At 41.0% G+C, this 17300-nt stretch overlaps 1 protein-coding gene across 1 annotated transcript in view; it reads right to left on the bottom strand.

The window, feature by feature from the left end:
* Positions 1 to 17300, bottom strand: part of mllt3 (MLLT3 super elongation complex subunit) — a 105782-nt gene that overhangs the window by 28962 nt on the left and 59520 nt on the right. Inside the window, exons 6-7 of the mRNA XM_078276458.1 lie at positions 16702 to 16830; positions 13484 to 14062 (exon numbers count right to left, since the gene is read on the bottom strand). Of these exons, the coding sequence (XP_078132584.1) occupies positions 13484 to 14062; positions 16702 to 16830 (708 nt within the window). The remainder of the gene's footprint in view (positions 1 to 13483; positions 14063 to 16701; positions 16831 to 17300) is intronic.

Here is a 17300-nt window from a genome sequence, read left to right on the forward strand (position 1 = left end):
GCTAATGTGCATTGGTAAACACACAGAATATGGTACACGCACATAGCAGAGCTTGCAAACTGTGGCTTTTTTGTCCACAACGCGAACGTTATAAACATAACTCACTGGAAATCCAAAATACTTCCACACTTTCACACACTTCAGAGAAAGAGGGGGCTCAAGTTCTGTCAATGGGTCTCCTGCATCTGCAGTTGCCATGCTAACTTTTAACTGCCTGTAGCTAAGTTACAGGAGGTTGACTGACTCGCAGCACTTCAACACGTGTGTTTTTTTCCCGTTTGACAAGCCAAACGGACGTCACATGGGGGCGTGGCAGTATCGACGATTCCATTTTTTTATTCGATATTCAAGATTGTGACTTAATTTCATGACACCCTTACCCAGGACGTTTGTGATTGGTTCTATCATGCTAGTGTTTCCCTGGTTTCCTGATCTCCTGCTCGTGCCCCACGATAAGTGCTGAACCTGTTCAGTAAGAGACTCCAGGTGTTGGATGACAGCCACTGGGAGTTCCTATTTGCTATGTCTCCTGTACAGTTCCCTCCTGGTAGAAAACTATGTAGCCTATTTTCTTCTCCTTTCTCTTTGGTGTACTCCCTTCTTGTTAAAACTATTTCCCATCCTTCTTCCGATTTCCAGCCGCAGCCTGTCACTCCCTCCTGTACTAACGTTACTTGGTAGGTAACGTTAGCTCACAATGCCTTGTGTTTCTCAATCCCGTAACTTATTGTTCATTAGACATGACATGAGAAGAGGGACATTAGCTAACGTTAGCCAACCTATTTATTAAAAAAAAAAATTCTAATAGTAATTTCAGCATTCGAATAGTATTGATATTTTTACTATTCGAATTATATTCGACTTTTGGAATTCATTCCTCCAGCCCTACTACACAGACATTTATGCATCTGACCCTGCTGTTGCCTTTTCATTTGTGTGCATTTGAAATATCCAAGTTTGTAAAATAAAGCAGAACTGTAAAGAAGATGCCAAAGGTTTACAAGTTCAGAACAAGGGAAGCCGCATGTTGCCTGCTATAGGTTCTTGTAGTGGAAAAGCACTACACTAGATGTGACAGGTACTGTAGTATTAACAGTCTCCCAAAATAATTTCTCATAGTGGGATAATGTGTGTGACCCACTCAGATTGACAGAAAACAAAGTGGCCAGAAGCGACCTCCAGAAGAAACATGAGAGAAAAAGAGAGATGTGAGGACAAAAGGCAGAGTGACTTCAATGGCTGTCACCTCATGCCAACAAACAACACACAGCTGGTCTGTTGGTTTATGGTACAGCTTCTTTAGAGTGCCATAAATCGTACCACTGTTCCTTTTAAGAGCTTTTGTCCTGCTTTACTCAAAGCCACTCTTCAAAGACAATAAATAGTCTTCAGTAAGAGTTTGTTGGCATCACTCTGGCTCCTTCTCTTAACTCTTGGCACAGTTAGGATGGCCAAAAAATAAATGCCAGCAAACAAGACCAAACTGACCGAGAGCATTAGGTTTGCTTGTCTAATTCAGTAGGGGCTGTCCAAACAAAACTATTGTAATGTGAATTAAGAGGCCTTGACACTGTGGATTCATTCAAAGATAGCCAACTCATTTATACTGAGATGTCTTGTTGTGCAACACAAATGCATTCGCTCATTTTCACTCTTGCTGCAGTTAAAGAAATATGTTGCTGATTTAAATCCATCTCTGTGTCATGGCAATGTGGGCAGTGTTTAGATTAACGGTGTTTGGTTTTCCTCCGTGAAGTGTTGGTTCTGGGGAGACCTACGCTGCCCTACTCCTCTGTGCACTGGCGCCACCGAGGGAAGCCAAACACTGTTCATCTAAACACACTGCCCACACAAAGATGACACAGAACTGGCTTCAAAATCGGCAAAGTATCCCTACTCATTCATGGTTTTCTCAAATGTTTGGTGGTTGAATATCTTGCAAAAGATACTGGGATTTTCAAACTGTAAAATCTGTGGAGTTCCTCTTGAAGTTAGGGTCATATAACCTAAACTTTACGGTTACTGTTATAACTCAAATTCTGACTTCGCTATCTCAATATTAATACTTACTTAATACTCTTTTTTCACTGTAAGGGAGACTCATGTATGCATATTCTTAAACGTGCACATTTACCTGTATATTGTCAGTTTGGTAGAGGCTTTAAAAAAACTTTGTAGTCAATTAAAAAAGTTTTCCCGATGTTATTCTCCAAAGGCTCTAAAATAAGCCTAACTCTCACCAAAATGTAACCTAGGGTGTTTTTGTGAATGTACCCGAGTCAAACTTTAGTTTAAAAGCATTTAGGACGGAAGCACCACTTTTAAGATTTACCGTATCTTCGTTTTTCGGTTTTTTTTTTTTTTTTAAAACACTAAGAAGGCTCGACACAACATGAAAGTTTGCTCAAAGTATCACCAGGGTCTCTACACAAACTCCAGCATTGAGAACATTGTGTACACAGAGTTTACTAAAAAGAAAGGTTTTGAGCAACTCAATGTAGCTGTTGTTTTTACAGTCGCGTCCATCGAGCCAGTCAAAAATAGTCGAGGGAGGAGAGTAAAGATGGAAAGCTCCCAAAGCTTAGTTCCATATAAATGCACGGATAATTCGTTGTTTTGTCGTTAGTGAAACACAATATTGACCTTGTATTTGAAAAAGGAGCCTCGTATAGGAATGACATTTCCTCCTATGGAGTCCGTTCATTCGCATTCGGAGAGCACCTATTTTTGACTGAGAAAATGGCAGATAGTGTAAACAACAACTGCTAACGTGAGTTGCTCAAAACCTTTTTTAGTAAACTCTGTGTACACAAACAATGTTCTCAATGCTCGAGTTAATGTGTAGAGACCCTGGTGATACTTCGAGCAAAGTCTCATGTTGTGTCGAGCCTTCTTCGTGTTTTAAAAATAGCGATTTTGAGGCTATCATAGAAGTGCCCCTAGCACTCCCATTCAAAAGGCCATTTGACCGAAAAACGAGAATACGGTAAATCTTAAAAGTAGCGCTTCCGTCCTAAATATGCTTTTAAACGAAAGTTTGACTCGGGTACATTCACAAAAAGACCCTAGGTCGCATTTTGGCAAGAGATACGATTTAAGTTGTTTCTCAAACCGAGTGCCAGATATTAAACTTGTCCTCAACCAAAATTTCTTCATCTCTAAAATACCATTAGTCTAATAAAATACATCAAGCGATCTACAAAACAAGTTTCTGTGATGATGTGAATTTGAATATCTTAGGTTTACACAAACTTGTGCAAATCACTCAGCCTGTGCCCACATCCAGCGTGCTAAAAACAACGTTCTCATGCTAACATGCCTGTCTGCTTTCCCTTCATGTCATCACCTACTCCAAATTTCCTATTCTATGCTGTTTCTGGCGCAGTGCTCAGAGAAAAACACTGAGATCAAACAAGTAGTCACATGAGACATGAGAGCAGCGCTCTGTGTCGGCCCGGTGCTCGGCCACCCGAGTTGCTAGTCTGGGAAGAATCAAACACCTGGCATTTGTCACCCCACATCCCCTTCCCAACCAACCCGACCCCCAGTCTCTGTGTGGGAAAACTTTATTTTTTTTACATACATACAGCGCAGACAAAAACACAGGTTCTGCACGTGCTAAGTAATAACTCCCTGGCTAAACAAGCTGCCCCTACAGAGAAAGATACATAAAGACTCAGTCTTTATACAAGCTTTAGAGAATAGAAATGAAAACACCATTGCATAAAAGAAAAGTGCTCAACGCACAGGGATTTAGACTTTTCTTCCACAAACGCTCACCGTTTTTCTTCTTTCAAAAGCTAAAAGGATTAAAGGGGAACTCTATGCTATTCACTGTGGCGTCTCCCCTTTCTCCTCAGGTGTTGTAAAACCATAAATCTTTCTTGTCTTGTGGCTTTAAAACAGCCCTTCTTTATGGGAAGGTTCTCCACCAAATGTGCGTGGACCAGGCAACCCAGTGAAATGTCAGCCTATTCATGAAAGAAGCCACTGTAGACATGGGCTTTTTATAATCCTACACTTGAGCTGGAGCTACAGAGGAATACTTTAAGTTTGTAAGTGAACACATTCTACATCCACATTCAATTACTTCTAATTCAAACACACTTTAGGTGTACAACATTTTGCTGTTAGGGAAACAAAACTTCATCTAATAACTATCTTACTCCAGTTTTGTCCATTTCCTGGCCACCCAGATGTATGCAGCTGAACTAGTTAATAGTGCCCACCCCTTCTTCCAATACCACCAGACCACCAATAAAGAAGATTCTCTTTGTTGGTCATTTTATAGCCCTTCCATGCCAAAGAAAGGACTTACCACCAACAAATCCTCTCCTTTGAAGAATTGGATATCTTTCCAAAACCCTTCCAGTGTCCAGCACCACTAGCCGCCTGGGCCACTAGATCAGAGTTTCACTGGCCCGCAAAAAGAGGAAATGTATATTACAGTTGTGTTCAGAATAATAGTAGTGTGTTTAAAAAAAGTGAATAATGCTAAAAATCCTTAGAATATCTTTTAATTCCATAATATCAATGCATTGGGAACACTGCACATTCAATTCCAAATCAAAACATGACCAAAATTGATCATGTTTGTGTTATACCTTTACAGAAAGTGAAGAAAAAGGAATATTAGGCTGTATTTGCATTTTTCTTTACAAACTCAAACATTTACTGTGTGAACTGAAAAATGTCTCATCGGTTTGCTTTACTTTGAATCACTGCACTAATATTTAGTTGCATAACCATTATTTCTGAGAACTGCTTCACATCTGTGTTGCATGGAGTCGACCAACTTCTGGCACCTGTGAACAGGTATTCCAGCCCAGGACGATTGAACTACATTCCACAATTCCTCTGCGTTACTGGGTTTTGCCTCAGAAACAGCATTTTTGATGTCACCCCACAAGTTTTCTATGGGATTGAGGTCTGGGGATTGGGCTGGCCACTCCATAACATCAATCTTGTTCATCTGGAACCAAGACTTACTGGTGTGTTTTGGGTCATTGTCTTGTTGAAAAACCCATTTCAAAAGGCATTTCCTCTTCAGCATAAGGCAACATGACCTCTTCAAGTATTTTGATGTACTGAAACTGATCCATGATCCCTGGTATGCGATAAATAGGCCCAACACTACAGTATGAGAAACATCCTCATAACATGATTTTTGCACCACCATGCTTTACTGTCTTCACAGTGTACTGTGGCTTGAATTCAGTGCATGGGGGTCGTCGGACAAACTGTCTGCGGCCCCTAGACCCAAAAAGAACAATTTTGCTCTCATCGGTCCACTGAATGTTGCCCCATTTCTCCTTTGGCCAGTCAATGTGTCCTTTGGCAAATTTTAACCTATTCAGTACATGTCTTTTTTTCAGCAATGGGACTTTGCGGGGGCTTCTAGCTGATAGCTTTGCTTCACATAGCCTTCTTCTGATTGTAATAGTACTCACAGGTAACTTTAAGTCTTCTTTGATTTTCCTGGAGCTGATCATTGGTCTGTTTTTTCCCACGTCATTCAGGTTTTGGATGCCATTTCAAGACATTTGAAATCATTTTGGCTGAGCAGCCTATAATTTTCTGCACTTTTTTATGTTTTCCCCTCTCCAATCAACTTTTTAATCAAAGTCCGCTGTTCCTCAGAGCAATGTCTGGAACGACCCATTTTGCTGAGTATTTCAGTGTGAAATGCACTATAATTAGGATGCACAACATTTGCTTCCTTCCTTCCTTAAATATGGGCCATAACTGACACCTGTTTCTTCACAGAATCAATCAACCTCACTAACTGAACACAACACTGCTATTATTTTGAACATGCCCCTTTCAATTACAGATTAAATTACACAGAATGAGCAGCATGCATGTCATGACGGTCTGTTGGTTTTCTATGACTCTACAACACTTACTAGTAAATTATTTGCCATGTAGAAATATCACTTCTACCAAAAAATTTGATTTATGAGGTTAGTGATGTTGGACTGCTATTATTATAACACAACTGTACATCGTAGGGCTGGATCCGAATTTTTGGATATTCGTGCATGCAGGCTGAAATTCACTGTGGTGTTGTTGTATGTATTAAGCCATTAACGTTAGCTAAATGTCGCTGGCTAATTTATGCAGCGCTGTGTCGTCCATCTCAGCCTAGAATGGAGAAATGTTGAGTACTCTGACGTGTGTAGAAGTATGTATGGTTATACTGTAGCAGCCTGGTTTTTTTAGGCGATTTGATAAAGGTGAAGATAGTCCAACTGTTCATAATGATAATGCTCTAGGCACTGGCTGGCTGAGCATTCATTCACAAACACTGCGTCAATCGTCACTTGGCAAAAACGCAGGTCCTTCCATTTGTTTTGAATGCCGGCAGTGAAAAGTTAGGTCTGATTTAACGTTAGACTGGGTAAACCGAGCCCGATCTGCCGGCAATTTGATTTCGCCCTGCAGCTCAGGCTGGAAACCTGTATGTTTATCTACCCTGCTTCCGTTACAATTTTGTGGGGACCAATCACAAACTGGCTTATCCACCTGGTGCGCTATTGCCGGGTTTAACACGATGATGATAAAGAAGCGACCAAGCAGCTTCTTGTTTACATTCAACATAGCAGCCACCGAAGTGCAGCAACCGTTGATGCCGCTGTCGCTGCTACGTCACCCGGATCGTTGGTCTGATTGGTTGAAGGACTATCCAATTGCGTACAGAGTTATTTGAACTATGCCCGTTGATTACGCCTCTTGTGCAGTAGAAAATACAAAGCAGACTCCCCAGACTAATGTTCCATCTTAAAAGACTGAGCTTGGTCTGGCGATAGCCAGACTAACCCAACTTCACCCTGCGGTGAACGATCAAATAACCATAGATCAGACTCGTCAGTCCGTATCGTGGCGTGAGAGTCCTGGTGACATTACAGTAAACCGGAAACATCACTGGCTATCACTGCCACAAAAAAGTTTTAAACACTACGAAGGTAAAAAACGTAACACAAGCACTGAACTGCCCAGGAGTTTGTGTAACAATAGGTGACTGTGTCCTGCAACAACAAAGCAATGTCGCTTCATCTCTCGCTTCATATCTTTTCTTTCTCTACCGCCTTCACATGTGGTCAGAAATGTTTTCAACAGTAACATTAATACAGCATATCGGGAGAATACAACGTCTCCTGCAGCGGGGAGTCAAAGGCAGAGGGACCGCAGCGTTCACTAACGTTGGTTTCTTATTTGACCTGAGGAAATTAGCTCTCTCTCTCTCCTTTTGGGCTCTAAACTGTCTCCATGTTTTTTGATCAATTAAAAAAAAAAATTTATTAGCACCTTCAGACAAACAAAACAAAAACAATCTCCACAGTATGTGACAGATAACGTCAGATGGCGCACAGAACAAAGAAACACAACAAGAACAAAGACCCTCACCCACCCCCCATCCTGCTGCGCTTTCCCGTAGGCTGATAGTTGATGATCTGGCTTTGTTAATCCTTGCTGTAGAGAGCTCAAACATAACTATGTCCAGAAAATACGCCAACCACTGTTTTATACAAAGCGAGTGAGGGGGGAGCCAGCGCTGAGCTATCATTTACTTGGTTGCAGTTGAGCCGGCTAGCCAAATATTCCTCTGTCTCCCAAGCAGGCGTAATTTAGAGTCGTCATTAAGTAACAAAACAATCGGGTCAGTAGGAATTCAACATCCTATCACATCAGATATTATTGATGTTGTTTTATTCAAAAACTCATGCACCTGTTCACACTCCCAGACCATATGCAAGAAAGTTCCAGTTTGTTCAGGTTGACAGAACATGCAATAGGGAGTTGGAATGACTTTAGAGACGTATCTCTTCTGAGGAGTCCAATATGTCCTATGCCATATGTTGAAGTGGATATAATGGTGATTTGGGATTTTTGGAACAGTGGAAAATGTTGTCCCAAACTGTCTCCCAATTAATTGTGTTCCCCTCAGGGCTCAGCTCTGGTTCCCATTTCTTTACTATTGGGAGTTCTCCTATGGATACTTGCATCAGTTTAGCATAAATTCGGAACACTAATCCTCTCACAGGAAAATCAATTTTTGATCAAACCATTTAATGACTTGGTGCACCTCAAGACCGTTTGCCCATGGCAATCCATAACATTTTAGGGCTGATCTTAAGCGCAGATAAAAGTAGAAGGATGTCCTGGGGACCTCAAAACTAGCTCTCAGGTCTTCAAAACTCAACATACCTTTCTCATTGAATAGCTAGTCTAAAGTATAAATACTGCTGTCAATCCACTGCTTACAAGCACAGGGTTTGTTACCAGACATTAAGTGTGTATTAAACCATATTGGGGTTTTCAAATGCCACTTATTGGTATAGCGTAGTTGCTCCTCCACCTGTTTAAAGTTGGTCAATGTGTTGGATAGGGCCATAGGCTAGCATACAGTTTTTTGGACACACACCTGCAAAGGCAAGGTCTTGCAGTCTTAGACTTCCAGTGAGGTTTTGCTCTATTTATCTACATGGAACTGTAGATGAGGGGTCCATCCACACTGAAGGCCCGTAGCTGAAAAGCTCTGTGGTAGGCCTACACTTTAAGGTTGGGGAGGGCCAAGTCTCCCGTGTTTGTGGTACGTTGCAGGGTAGAGTATTTTAGCCTAGGTTGTTTATTATTCCAAATATACTGCCGAATTAAAGCGTAACTCTCGCCAAAATGCAACCTAGGGTCTTTTTGTGAATGTACCCGAGTCAAACTTTCGTTTAAAAGCCTATTTAGGACGGAATCTCCACTTTTAAGATTTACCGTATTTTCGTTTTCTGGTCAAATGGCCTTTTGAATGGGAGAGCTAGGGGCACTTCTATGATAGTCTCAAAATCGCTATTTTTAAAACACTAAGAAGGCTTGACACAACATGAAACTTTGCTCGAAGTATCACCAGGGGCTCTACACCTTAACGAAAGCATTGAGAACATTGTTTGTGTACCCAGAGTTTACTAAAAAGAAAGGTTTTGAGCAACTCACGTTAGCAGTTGTTGTTTACGCTATCCGCCATTTTCCCAGTCAAAAATAGGCGATCGCCGAATGCGAATGAACGGACTCCATAGGAGGAAATGTCATTCTTATATGAGGCTCCTTTTTCAACTACAAGGTCAATATTGTGTTTCACTAACGACAAAACAACGAATTATCCGTGCATTTATATGGAACTAAGCTTTTGGAGCTTTCCATCTTTACTCTCCTCCCTGGACTATTTTTGACTGGCTCGATAGACGGCGACCGGAAGAACAACAGCTACAGTGAGTTGCTCAAAACCTTTTTTAGTAAACTCTGTGTACAAAAACAGTGTTGTCAGTGTTGTGCTTTCGTTAAGGTTTAGAGACCATGGTCATACTTCAAGCAAAGTTTCATGTTGTGCCGAGCCTTCTTAGTGTTTTAAAAATAACAATTTTGAGGCTATCATAGAAGTGCCCCTAGCACTCCCAATCAAAAGGCCATTTGACCAAAAAACGAAAATACGGTAAATCTTAAAAGTGGCGATTCCGTCCTAAATATGCTTTTAAATGAAAGTTTGACCCGGGTACATTCACAAAAAGACCCTAGGTTGCATTTTGGCGAGAGTTACACTTTAAGGTATCAAGTTTCTTTCAGAAATGTATTGGTTTATTGGTGGGGATCATTGTACTTAAGAAATTCACATGAGGAACTATGTTCATTTTAACAACCGCAATCCTGGACCGTAGGGATGCCAGCAACGCAGACCAATAGGCCAGATCCCTTTGAACACTACTTAATATAGTTTCATAGTTGTCCCCGACAACTCGCTGTAGCGATGCGTGTATGGTGATGCCCAAATATGTAATTTTGGTTTGGGTTGGTATTGTAACACTAATGGCTGAGTGTCTCCATGTTTTAAATGCATCTCCAATATGTACCCGTGTTTTACCACGTCTCTGGTCATGCAACTGTTCGGTCGGGTTGAATGAATCTTATTCCGTTAATCCAGTTCGTTGCTGCTGCCATGGCTGCAGTCAGCCTGCTGTTTTTGTGTCTTTGCATTTCATGTCTGGCAACCCGGATGTCAAAATGGGCAGTTTACAAGAACACACAGGCCAAAACAAAAACAGAAATTCAGTCCCGGAATGTAAATTTCAAAGGTGAAAATACTGGCTTTAGCATTGTTGTCAGCAGTCAACAGTATTTCAACTTAACAGGTTTCCTTAAAGGAGAATTCCGGCCAATTTTTACATTCATCTTGATCGCTATAGCTATGCGAGTACTTTCAATAGAAAAAAACCCAACCTGGATCGGTCCTAGCAAATTGGAGTTGCTGCAGCTACGTGTACAAGCGTCCACTGAGCTAAAACGGCAGTTGTCGGGGCAAGTTTTAGAGTGCCTTTGTGCCTCTTAACAGACACAAAATGTAATTAATATATCTTTGCCACATGAACAGGGCCCTAACATGACAACAAGATGCGTTTTCAACTCAGACATTGTTTAAATTCACCTACCCTGTCTTGATCCTTCCGGTGGGTAGCTTGGCCTGTTAGCTGCTAGCTGCAAGCTGTTATCTGCCGTCCGTGATAAGTGTGTTCAGCCAGGCTTTTGTGAAAATCATCACGCAGCAGTTCTGTGTGTATTTGTAGCTCATCCATTTTGTGTGTGATCGATCTGGTGTTGGTGAGTAGGAGGCTTGGCAGTGTTGATCTGTGTGGTAGTTCCCTTAGCCAGCCTTTCAGCCTGACTTTTGGTCATAGCGCCCCCCCGCTGCCATCAGGAAATTAGCCTTATATGACAAACATCATCCGATTTACATGAAACTTATAATGTGTGGTCTACATGTGATACTGAGCCACCCTTTATACTTTAACCACGCCCCCTTTCATAACTGCTGATCCATTTAAGGTAGAGTCTTGTGTGAGATATCATTGAACTCAGCAGAGTGTTTCTTTTTGATTGGTGATGTTTGACCCGCCCCCTATGCTGTAGCCACGCCCCTTTTATAACTGGTGACCCGTTTAAGGTAGAGTCTTATGTGAGGTATCAATGAACTCAGCAGAGACTTCATTTTTTATTGGTAAGGATTTACCCCGACCCCTATGCTTTGGCCACGCCCCCTTTCACAGCTAATGAACTGTATGACGTAGAGTATTGTGTGAGGTATCATTGAACTCAGCAGGGAGGTCCCTTTTCATTGCTGACGATTTGCAGTGTCTGAGTGCCGCGCAAATGCACGGTCACAAGGAGCGGCGTCCACCAGTAACCCTGACAGGGCCAGGCCCGTCCAACGCTGCCTGCAGCTTTAATTGCATTTTGTGTCTGTTGCACAAAGGCACTCTAAAACTTGCCTTGACCACTGCCGTTTTAGCTCAGTGGACGCTTGTACACGTAGCTGCAGCAACTCCAGTTTGCTAGGACCGAATTGATAGGATCGAAAGTACTCGCACAGCTATAGCGATCAAGAATAACATAAAAAATTGGCCGGAATTCTCCTTTAATACAAAGTATCTGATGACATATTTTGGTCATTTTTCGATTTAATACAGTAAATATATTACATATTGGATCTTTAACCCATTTACACACACACATTAATACACTAGTGACGGAGACATGGTGGTCATGCAAGATGTGATTAATATTCAATCTCATGCCAGTGGCACAGCCTTTGGAAGCAATTGGGGTTTAATATATTAGTATCTTGCCCAAGGACACTGAGACATGTAGATTTCAGGGGCCGCTAACAAGTGTGTTTCCTCTTCTCAGTGTTTCCTCTTTGTAGTGTTTCCTACAGTGTTAATTTACTCGTGGGGGTGCAGGATGTGATGGTGTGGAGTGTGATGGCTGAGTTCAGTAATAAACTAGTCAAACAAAGGTTTATGAACAATTTTTTTTTTTTTTATATGTCAATTGTTTATCAGTGAATATACAGATAAAGTGTAGCCTATGATGTGCTTTGCCAATTAAATCTGGTTGGTTTGTCAAATACATTTTATGGTTCCGCAGATAAAATACATGATTACCAACCAATTTATTAACAACTGAACCTTAAAACCATACTATGATCCATACAGAAAGTTACATGTTATTATGTCATGTCTCCTCCTAACTCCTGTTAAATCATATTACACTAAGGCTATCCAAAGTTAATTATTATTCATTTTGTTTGTTATAGTTCACTGTTCAAGTGTTTTAATCCATGTTTTGGGGATCCTAATAACGTTAAACACACTGTTTTGTATTAAACATGTGTCTGTGTTGCACTCATTAAGATCTCATCTGAACAGATGTCTGTCATTTAAACAACTCTATATTGTAGTTTAAAACTTTTATTATAACAGCCAACTTAATAAAATGTCAGGATGTATTCAGGCTCGAGTCCATAAATACAGTTAATGGGTATGGGCACAAAAACGGAGAGAAAGGGAACAGGCTCGGTTAGCACTGGTTAGCTCCTGTTAGTGGTTAGCTCCAGTTAACTCCACCAGAGTCTGGATTGACGACGGTTCTGGTACGGGATAGTTCCAGCGCCTCCGGAAGTTCTGCCGGATGTCCTGCCGGATGTCCCTCACATTTTCTGTTTTCTTTGAGTTTACTTTAAAGTCCATTCGCATCGAGCAACATTAACCGGAACCTCTGAGCAACGTTACACGCTGATAATGGCAAGTTTGGAAGAAAATTTGGATTGTGCAACAAGGCAGGACTGCTTGGTTCTTTCAGGGAATGATTGTAAAGATTTACAAAAAATTGCATGGCATTGACTCTCTAATTGGGACGTTTTGGGACAGATTGGTGGGATTTGCTATGGACAAAATACGCATGGCGATACGGTGGTTAGAGCAAATGACGTTTAACAATGTCTTCAGCTAATTTAAATAGCCTAAATTACTGTCTTATGTGAACATTTAACTAACTATATTTAAATGAAAACGCCACGTATGTTCTTTTGCGAGGTGCAAATGTTCCATATAAACAAGTTCCTTCCGGAGATCATTTTGAAGGGCCATACTCGCTGCGTCCGGAGCTTAGCACCACCCAAGATGATTGTCATTGGTTTAAAGAAATGCAAACAACCCCTGACTGTTTTTTCTTCTATCCAAGAGTATATGCTCTTGTTGCCAGACCTTCCTCTACAGCGCTGTGTGAGGTCGGCAATGCGAGCCTAATGCCACTATAAAGAAGCATATAGCAACTCCCTAGGTGGACCTTTGGTTGCCGGCTGTTTTGATCAACTTGCCCAACATACTTTTCTACTGGCCATGGACCATTTCTTATGCGAAACCCTGCCCTCCCTTCACCACTTTTCCAGTAAAGTGGCTCAAAAGCTCAAATCAGTGAGTCCAATGTGCTGGACTTGTACAAGGGTCAGACAGCTGCTTCCTAAACCTCCATGATGATAAAACGGACATAGTTCTTCTTGCTGTAAGTGTATAATTAAATTAGCTGGCTTACCAAGTTAAGGTAAGACAGACCAAGAACTTTTATACTCTTGTTTTCAATAACAAAAATATGTTCTACTCACATCGGATTTGGTGGACTGGTCCTCCATATCAGAGTCATTGGGGTCCACCAGTTCCTGGAATGGCGGAAGTGTCGACACCTTCCTGTGCTCTGCCTCATCACCTTCTGGTCGCAGTTTACTTGTTCGCATGTGCGATCTACCCTTCAAGAGTTTCTTATCCAAATGTTGAGATTCGGACCCTGATGTATGCTTCCCTGATGGATCCACAAATCCCTTTTTACGTTTTTTGGTCAGATGATCGTCACTATCGGGGGTGGGCAGACGCTTGTTTAGCCCTGACCCATGGGTCATTCCCTCAGTCCGATGTTCCTTGGACAAAGACTTGGGTTCCTTAAAGCCCATCTTAGGATTCATATCTCTAAGTGGTTGGTTCTCTTTGGGTTTCCTGGAAAGTTCTTTGGGGGCTTTGCTGGTTTCCCAGCCAGAGTCTCTGAAGGCACTTTTAGGCTCTTTCAAGTCTTTTGGAGGCTTGTCTTTGTGGTCCTTGGAGGGTTTGTGGAGTTTTGAGAAGCTGCTGCTGTTGGTGTTGGTGGTTGTGGCGGTGGTGAGAAGGGTTGTGCTGCTTCCTTTGGAGCCATCCTGTGGATCAAAAGGGTAGAGGGAAATCCCACTTTAGGTCAATGGGCAAACCCATTATGAGGCACTGAGAAATACTGTTGTCTGATGATGGTATGGGTTTGTATTGCTGTGATAATAACTGATTTATGTGAAGAACCACTGAAAATAATTCCAAAATATGAAAAACTGGCCTGATTTTTGGTTTAAATCTAATATTTTCCAAGCAGCGTTTAAACCCTTCTGCTGTTGAAAAAAATGCCTTCTGTGATTATGTTTTCCTCTTGCTGTTCATATTGTGTTGACTTTGGACTGCACTTTAGACTACATGTAGTACTTCTAAAATGCATAGTAGTACCAAACAACAAAGTGAGCAAAAACCAGGCAGGTATGTCAAATGAAGATTAATCCTCTGCCTTTTACACAAGAGAAAACATGCATGCCACCCTGCAGTTTGGCATTACCATCTGTGAAAAGAGGTCTATTCTTAAAAGAAAATCTAAAGTTTCTCCTTAGTCCCCATCTATGGGGTTGAAGAGCAAACTCAGGACTTCTTTTGAACAGTGCTGTTCAGTGGGGTGAGGGGGCCTTTTCAACAGCTACACATGCACAACCTTAAAAGTTGAATGAAGGGCAATGTGGAGAAAGGAGGAAATGCATTCCTTCTAATGACAGGGGCCATTTGTCCCTGGGTCTCACCTCCAGCCCCCTTGCCAATATTTCATCAATGCAGTAAACCCATTAAAGCAGTCTAGACGACGGGGTGTGTTACAACTCTGCCTCTAAAACCTTTCATTTTTGCCTATCGGCTGGTGACCCCGGGACCTCAGGATGTAAAGCTGCCGGCTTGTTGTAAACTCCAGCATGCTCCTCCACTGCAGTGAACCCATTATCCTACCAGGGCAGCCCAACATAAAACTAGTTTAGTGTTCTGGAGGGGACACACAGTGACTCTGCTGCCATCAACATTCAAGATATCACTAAAGTGGCACTTTTTAACAAACCTTTTAGCACCGTGACATTGGCAGGTTAGCAGGTGACCCCATTTCCTGTAAATCACTGAAGGGCCTAAAATAATAATACTGACAGAGTGAAACCGAAAGCACATTATGAGTACAAACAGATTGAATAACTTTTTCAGAATGCATTCTTTTCATGTAAACAAGATGTCTGGATGTAGTAATTTTCTAATATATTTTGCTATGATATTACTATTAGGAGTAGTAGTAGTAGTAACATTTAACACTCCACTATTATTTTACAGTCTGTATATTATATATACTTAACTTTAATGTAACCTGATGCTACAGAACTAGATTGTGTAAATGTACCATTCATAATCTTATTATGAAATACCATATTTACATTGCATTTTATTCTGTTTCTTTAGGGTTAACAATATTAAATTAAAGACTTTTAAAGATCTTTTTATACCATATAGAATGCATGTTTCACGACCATACTGGCTAAAGTATGAAAGTATAATGGAAAACCAGTAGGGGCAATATGGCCTAGAATCATGTATTATTAATGTAGATCACATTGTCAGTGCTACCTGCAGTTTATAACAAAAGATCCTGATGATATAATTAATAAAATTAATTTGACAAGGATTTGATAACCGGCATAAAATGGATGAATTGATTAATAAATAAAATTTAGGCTAGTGTTTGCTACAGGTCTAAAGCTTCTAACTCAAACTACTTCCTGCAGCACAAGTGTCACAACAATCCCACTTTCACTTTACAGGTGTGTAAAGTCTCCTGACAGCCCACAATCACATACAGAAACATTTTAGATCTAACATTACTGTCTTCGGCAGGTAGAAAACATTGTTCAAGACTTTTGGGAATTAAATGTAAGACTTTTCATACCTTATAAGGCCTTTTTGAGGAAAATAAATGTAATGCTTTATAAAAATTCAAGCCATGCATATATTATCACTTTCATATAAATACAATACGACTTATTATACCCATATCTGTAATAATAGACTATACTGCGTCGAGAGAGAGAGAGAGAGAGAGCGCGAGAGAGAGCGCGAGAGAGAGCGAGAGAGTGAGCGAGCGAGCGAGCGAGCGAGTGAGTGAGTGAGTGAGTGAGTGTGTCTGTGTGACCTCCCGCCCCACAAGTAATTCATCACACACACTGTGTTTAAACTGGAAACTGTTTCCATGTGTAATGGGCCTCTCCTAACCTGGCTCTTAAATGACACTATTTAAAGGGACTAAAAATAACACAAAATGGAAACATGCCAGCTTATTGACATACATGATTTAGTGCTGCTTAAGATAATATCTCAGATCTTACATGTAGCTTCTAGGCCTATTATCCATGCCTTCTCTCTTCCCCATCCCTCACATTATTGTCTAAAACCCGTATGCATGAGAAATTTTAACAGGACATTAGAGTAAAATATGGACATGGTCAGCCCCACAGGTTGTCACAGCACGGCCCTGAGTCAGTGGAGTAAGTGCTAGTAAGATATAGTTTGCTTAAGCCAAAGTTGGATGTCTTTGAAATCCCTGTGTTTAAATATCTTGGAGGGATTTAAACCTGCCAAATATGTGGGGACTAGGGCCAGTTTTAGAGCTGGGTGGAGCCAAGAGAGGCAGAGGAGAAGGTTGTCTTGCTCCAGGCAAGTACCTGGAAACAACACTGACCTTTGACCCATGGAAGTTTTTGTTCTTCTTTGGGTCAGAGAAGGTGGATGTCAGCGAGCTGTTGGGAAGTGTAGGCAACTTCAGGTTCTGACTGAACAGGGAGGTGGAGCCCTCCTGCATTACCATCACCTGCCAGAGGAACAGCAACAAACCAAAATCAGCAGAGGATTCTGTGCTTTGAAAAGATTTTTCATTGGGGTGCAGTTATAAAGTTAAAAAGAAATACTGGGTATTGAACTTAAGGTGTACAATACTTTTCAAAAAGATTTGAGTACCGAAAGCTGGCATTGAATGCTTGGCTAGATTCTTAGTCTTGTTTGTTGACTTATTCTTTGATCAGATAGTTCAGATTCCAATTTATTTATTTTTTTAAATGGGAAAATATGTATGCGCTATTTTTTTTTTTTTTTAGTCTTCCATTACTGTATTGGAAGGCAGTACATCTTAAACCAGTTGACTTTATATGTTGACACTGAACTTTTTATATCAAAAATGGCATTAAGTGTTACGAGTACCTGATTTATGAAACATTATCTGCATATAAAATAATTTTGTGGGGTGTATTTTTAATGGCCACTGGGTTTAACTGCCTCTGCCAC

The sequence above is a fragment of the Sander vitreus genome, chromosome 19 (genome assembly GCF_031162955.1).
Source record: "Sander vitreus isolate 19-12246 chromosome 19, sanVit1, whole genome shotgun sequence".
NCBI classification, from domain to species: Eukaryota; Metazoa; Chordata; class Actinopteri; order Perciformes; family Percidae; genus Sander; species Sander vitreus.